This window comes from Dryobates pubescens, chromosome 25 (genome assembly GCF_014839835.1).
Source record: "Dryobates pubescens isolate bDryPub1 chromosome 25, bDryPub1.pri, whole genome shotgun sequence".
In the NCBI taxonomy this organism is placed as follows: Eukaryota; Metazoa; Chordata; class Aves; order Piciformes; family Picidae; genus Dryobates; species Dryobates pubescens.
In genome coordinates, this window is record NC_071636.1 from 1,095,081 (window position 1) to 1,101,090 (window position 6,010).

General features: G+C 63.3%; 1 protein-coding gene across 1 annotated transcript; it reads right to left on the bottom strand.

The window, feature by feature from the left end:
• Positions 1-5,336: 5,336 nt before the first annotated feature.
• On the bottom strand, positions 5,337-5,594 carry CCDC157 (coiled-coil domain containing 157). The gene has a single exon (XM_009910285.2). The coding sequence runs from the start codon at positions 5,592-5,594 to the stop codon at positions 5,337-5,339; it is 258 nt and encodes an 85-aa protein (XP_009908587.2).
• Between the last annotated feature and the right edge of the window lie 416 nt (positions 5,595-6,010).

Consider the following 6,010-nt stretch of genomic DNA (forward strand, 5'->3'; position numbering starts at 1 on the left):
GCAGCCCGGGGCTCGGCTCGGCGCAGCCCGGGGCTCAGCCCGAGGCTCAGCTCGGCTCAGCTCGGCACAGCCCGGGGCTCAGCTTGGCTCAGCTCGGCTCAGCTCGGCGCAGCCCGGGGCTCAGCCCGGGGCTCAGCTCGGCTCGGCCCGGCACAGCCCGGGGCTCAGCCCGGGGCTCAGCTCAGCTCAGCCCGGCGCAGCCCAAGGCTCAGCTCGGCTCAGCTCGGGGCTCAGCCCGGGGCTCAGCTCGGCTCAGCTCGGCACAGCCCGGGGCTCAGCCCCACCAGCAGCACAAACGGTGCTGGGCTGTCTGGGGCTGGCAGCGCCCTGGCAGAGCCCCGGGCACAAGGCCGGGGGGGGGTCACAGGCACTGCCGCCCTTACTCTCCAGCGGCGTCTGGGTGCGGCTGTGGAGCTCAGGGAAGAGCACCAGGAGCCTCTGCTGCTCCTGCAGCTGCTGTGTCTGCTGCTCCAGCCTGCAGGCGTTGGCCTGCAGCTCCCAGACCGACTGCTCCAGGCTCAGCTTCTCCTGCCGCAGCTTGGCCAGCAGCTCCTGCGGGGCACAGCAGGGAGGAGGTCAGCTTTGAGAGTGCTCCCCTGAACCCCGGGGGGATGTGGAAGGAGACCCACGGGAGGCCTCAGATCCCCAAGGAAAGCTCCTGCCCTTCCCTTAGGTGACAAGGCTATCCCATGGGCAGTGACAGTGAGTCTGTGCAGGGTCTCAGCTGTAAGGCCCTGGAGCTGGAGGCCACAGCTGGCCAGGTCCCAGTGTCACCCCGAGTCACAACAGTGCAGCAAGTGGCTCCTGCCACCCCCCTGGCACTGCTGTGGCCCCTCCCAGCTGCCCCCAGCAGCCCCTCACCTGCTGTGCCCGCAGCTGCTGCCCACTCTGCTCCTGGCTCCTCTCCAGCTGCTCTTCCAGCTTGGCCTTGTCCTCCTCGGCCTCCCCCAGGCTGGCCTGCAGCTCCTCACGCTCCTGGGCCAGGCTGCTGAAGTGCTGCAGCAGGAGCTTCAGCTTGGCCTGCAGGGACTGCACAGGGCTGTGAGCCTGCATGGGGCTGCTGCTGAGCCCCTGCTCCCCATCACCCTCACACCCAGCAGCAGCACCCACGAGCTCAGCCCGCTCCCACAGCTGACTGAGCAGCTCCAGAGCTGCCCCAGCCCTACCTCCTCGTGCCTCAGGATGCTCTGCACTTTGGCCTTCTCCTTCTCCAGCTGGATGGAGGTGCTGCTCAGCTCCTGGCTCAGGCTCTCCTGTTGGCTGCTGAGCAGCTGCACCTTCCCCTCCAGCTCCAGGACCTGGCTCTTGGCCACCATTGAGGTCTCCATCTCCTCCAGCAAGGTGGTCTTGGTCACCTCTGGGGAGAGAGACACAGCATCTTTGGCCCAGGCTGGGCAGGATGAGGAGTTACAGCTTCACAGATGACACTGGGTTGGAAGGGACCCTCAAAGGTCACCTTGTCCAACCCCCTGCAGGGACATCTCCAGCTACAGCAGGCTGCCCAGGGCCACATTGAGTCTGCTCCAGGGACAGGGCCCCAGCCACATCTCTGGGTAACCTGTTCCAGTGTTTCACCTCTGCCCCTGTGCAGAACTTCTTCCTTATGTTTGCAGGAGTCCCACACCCTTCACAAGGTCAGGGGAAGGTAGGTGTGGAGTGAGGGCTGTGATCTCCTGCATCTCCACCAGCAGGAGCCCACTGTGCTATTTGGGCACTGCAGCTGAGGAGGCTTCTCCCCACTGCTCCCAGCAGCACCAACCCTGACCCATTCTGGGGGGAGCTGGGAGGTCTGTGGGTGTAAAACACTGGTGAGGTCAGAGGGAGGCTGGGGGTGGGCCCCAGGGTCCTTACCCAGGTCCTGCAGTGCAGCCTGCTTGGCAGCCAGCTCCTCCTTCAGGGCAGAGACTTGTTCTTCCAGCAGAGCAGCTCCTGAAGCAGCACAAAAGCTTCACTCATTAAAGGACTCCTCAGGAAAACCTAAACCAGGGAGGCAGCAGCAGACAGCCACCCCCAAAGTGCTCTCCATGCAGTGCTTGTGCTTCAGAGGGAGGAAGCAGTGAGAGGACCTGGGCAGCCAGCTCCTGCCCTCTGGGCTTAGACCCCACAGCAAGGAAAAGCCCTCAGCACCTACAGAAAGCCCTGACAAAAGCCCTGCTCATGGTGCTGGGACCAAGAGCTGACCATGGACTCCAGGCTTCTCCTGCAAACCCCCAAGGGCCTGGGAAGGGCTGCTGGGAGCAGTGCTGTACCTTTCTGTAGCTCAGCTTTGTCCTGCTCCAGCCTGGCTACGACCTCGGAGTGCTCTCTGCTCTTTGCTGCCAGGCTGAGCTCAGCCTCCTTCCTCTGCTGCTCCTGGGCCTGCTTCTCTGCCTCAAGCAAGCAGGAGAAGTCCTCAACCTGGCTCCTCAGCTCATCCCTCTGTTTCTCTGCCTTTTCCAGCTCAGACTTGAGAGGGCTGAGCTGCTGCAGCAGCCTCTGGAGGTGCTTGCAGATGCGGGAGAGGTCCTTGCTCTGCTCTGAGGCCCAGTGGCTCACGTCCACTGCAGACAGAGTCCTTCTCCCTGTGCTCTCCTCTGCCACCTGGAACTTGCTGAGGGCTGAGGGGATGTTCTGGCTCTGGCAGATGCTGGCAATGGCCTTGCCAACCTCCCTGAGGCTGGCCTGGGCACTGGCACAGGCGTCACAGCCTCCCGGGGAGGAGCCAGGCGCCGGCCTGGGGACGCTGCAGCTGCTGTCAGCCATGCTGTGGGCAGCCCTGGGCAGGGAGCTGCCCAAGCTGTCCCTGTCTGGTGTGCAAGCACTCAGGGGCTTCTTCTCAGGGTTCTCAGCCTGGGGGGTGGGTTGTGGTGGGAAGCTCTCCTTGGCAGCCTTCTTCTGGTGGAGAGAACAGAAAGAGGACCCAGGTCAAGCAGAGTCAGCTGCAAAGGATCCAGAAGAGCCCAAATGTAGAGGTGGGAAAGGTGAGGGCAGCACATCAGTGCAGCCCAGGGGCTATGAGGGCACCAAGCCCTCCTCTTGGCAGCACAGGACAGCTCCTGGCTTCCCTGCTGCACACAACCAAAGCACGTGGTCAAAGCAAAAGGAATTTGCTTCCTTCTCCCTGATGCAGGACACAGAGGGATTGAACCTTCCCAGCCTCCAGGCAGCCTTCCAGCCACCACCAACTGCAGCAGGGCTGTGGATCCATGACTGGAAGCCTCAGCAGGGAAACCTGCTCTCAGCTCCCCTCCCTGTGGCCAGCCCTGCATGGCTCCTGCTTGTGCCAGGTGAGACTGCCATGAGAAGGATCATTCTCAGGGGAGGGGAATGCAGGGAAGGGACACAGAGTCTTTGTCACCAATTCTTTCATTGAGTTCAGCACTAAGGGCAGCCAGGCTCATCCCTCTTGAGATCCTGGGGGAGGACTGGAGGAGGATGGGTCCTGCAACACAGCTGGGAGCCCAGGTTAGAGGAGGGAAGGGACTCAGGCTGTGAGTACAGGACAGCTGTGCCCTGCCTGCCACAGAGGTCAGCACTCAGAGGGTCAGGAAGCTGCAGCACACATGGTGTGGCACTGTGCCTGTGTCTCATGGGGCAGCCCCAGGAAGGACCAGAGTGGTACAGATCATGGAGGATGAGGCAAAGGTCATTGCCATGACCCTCAGGCTCAGCTTGTGGGGTTGCAGTGCACACAGCTCACTGAATCACAGAATGTCAGGGGCTGGAAAGGGAGCCTGGAAGCCCATCCAGTGCAACCCCCCTGCCAGGGCAGGGTCACCCAGGGCAGGTCACCCAGGAACCTCTCCAGGTGGGTGTTGAATGGCTCCAGGGAAGGAGACTCCACAACCTCTCTGGGCAGCCTGCTCCAGTGTTTTGTCACCCTCGCAGTGACAAAGTTTCCCCTTCTGTTCCCATGGCTCCTCCTCTGCTCCAGCTTGCCCCCAGTGCCCCTTGTGCTGTCCTTGGACATCCCTGAGCAGAGCCTGGCTCTGTCCTCCCCACACTGCCCCAGCAGTGAGGGCAGCCCTCAGGCTCCAAGCTAAGGAGACTCAGATGTCTCACCTCGGCCAGGAGCTTCTGGTAGGAGGCTCCCAGTTTCAGCATGCTGCAGCAGTACCTCTTGGCTGTCAGCCCCACAGACATGGAGGGTCCTGCTGCCTGTGCTGGGGCCAGGGCTTGCCTGCTCAGCAGGTTTTCTGTGTAGCCTGTGAAGCTCTGGAGCAGCAGCAGCAGCCTTTTGTGACAGAAACGAAGCACAGCTTAGAGCACCAGTGTCTGGAGCAGGGAAAGGGCAGCCAGGTTGTCCCCCAGCCCCTGGACACAGTGGGGTTGGCACAGGAGGGTGGGTATCAGCATGCCTGCGACCCACCTTCCCCTGCCCCAGGCCTGAGTGACTCCATGCAGCAGGATTTGGTGGGATGAAAACCCCCCTGCAGCTGCAGGACACAGGCTGTGCATCTGCTTGCAGCCAGCCCCCTGCCAGAGGCTGCAGTGAGGCCCTCCCAAAGCATCTGGGGCACCCACACTGCCCACCCCAACCCCCAGTGGTCAGGGCCAGCAGCTCCGTGGCAGCAGCTCCTCCTTCCAGCTGGAGTCCTGTTTATTTCACCCGGATTGCAAGAGCTGTGCTCTGCCTCCCAGGGCTGCAGGTGCTAAGGGCTCCTGGGCAGAGCAGCAGCTTTATCTGCTCCCTCGTGGCCAGCTTTCACGCTGAGAGGAGCTGGGTTTTAAGTCTCAGAGCAGAGCTGTGGGTAACGTGGCTGAGCTGTTGGCACTCTGCTTATGGAACTGTGAGGGAATAAAGCACCCAAAATGCTTCAGGAAATCACAGAATTGGTTGGGTTGGAAGAGACCTTTAAGATTCAACCTAAGCCTCCCCCCGGTGCAATTCGAGGCCATTTCACAGCTTCACAGATTGGATCGGGTGGGAAGGGAGCCTCCAAGGGCATCCTGGCCAAGCCCCCTGCAGGCAGCAGGCACAGCTCCAGCCGGAGCAGGCTGCACAGGGACACAGCAGGGCTGAGCTTGGATGTCTCCAGGCACGGAGCCCCAGCCACATTCCCGGGCAACCTGTTCCAGTACTTTAGCACTCTCGCTGGGAATAACTTCCTCATGTTCAACCTCAGCCTACCCTGCTCTGGTCCTATCACCAGCCCCCAGCCGGCTCCAGCCTCCTTTCAGGGAGCTGCAGAGAGCAAGGAGGTCTCCCCTCAGCCTCCTCTTCTCCAGACTGAACACCCCCAGTTCCCTCAGCTGCTCCTCACCAGCCCTGCTCTCCAGACCCTTCACCGCCTGCGTTGCCTTGCTCTGGACACGTTCCAGCCCCTGCGGGTCGCCGGTACCCGAGGTGCCCAGGCTCACCTGTCTATCACCAGCTCCAGCAGCACCACATGGGAGTGCTGGGTGAACTCGGGGTCGCTGTCGGTGTAGTGGTAGCGCTCCAGCAGCTCCCCCATGTCCAGGTCACAGGACACTCGATTGGGGAACTTCCAGGAGCGGAACCGCACGGCCCCGGTCCCGGCCCGGGACGAGACGTCGCTGATGGCTGCCTGCAGGTCCCGCAGGTCGGCTCGCAGGCTCTCCATGCAGCCGCGGTGGCCCAGGAGATGAGCCATGCTGCTGGGGGGGCTGCCCACGGGGGGCTGCCACCGGGACACCGGACCCGGCGCGGAGGGTAACGGCCCCCCCGGGGGACGGGACAGCCGGCTGCAGCGGGACCAGCACAGCGGCTCCCGGGGTCGCGGGGCCCCAGGGGAGCGAGCGGGTGCGGAGAAGCGGGGGACACCGCGGTGATGAGGCGCCGCGACACGGACGCGAAGGCGACACCAACGCAGCGACACCAACGCCGCCGTCGCAACGGAGCCGGCCCCGACGGTAACGCTGCGGGCAGACTGCGCCCCCTACAGGCAGGCCCCCGGCAGTGGTTCGCTCCACCTCTGGGCAATGCCGACTCCCCCCCCCGCCGTGTAATGGTACGTCCCGCCGCGCATGCGCGGTGCCCACTCCCCGCGAGCCGGCCGGGGCCTACGAG

Coding starts and splice junctions, on each gene's coding strand:
- CCDC157 (XM_009910285.2), bottom strand. CDS start 5,594: ATGGCTCATCTCCTGGGCCACCGCGGCTGCATGGAGAGCCTGCGAGCC.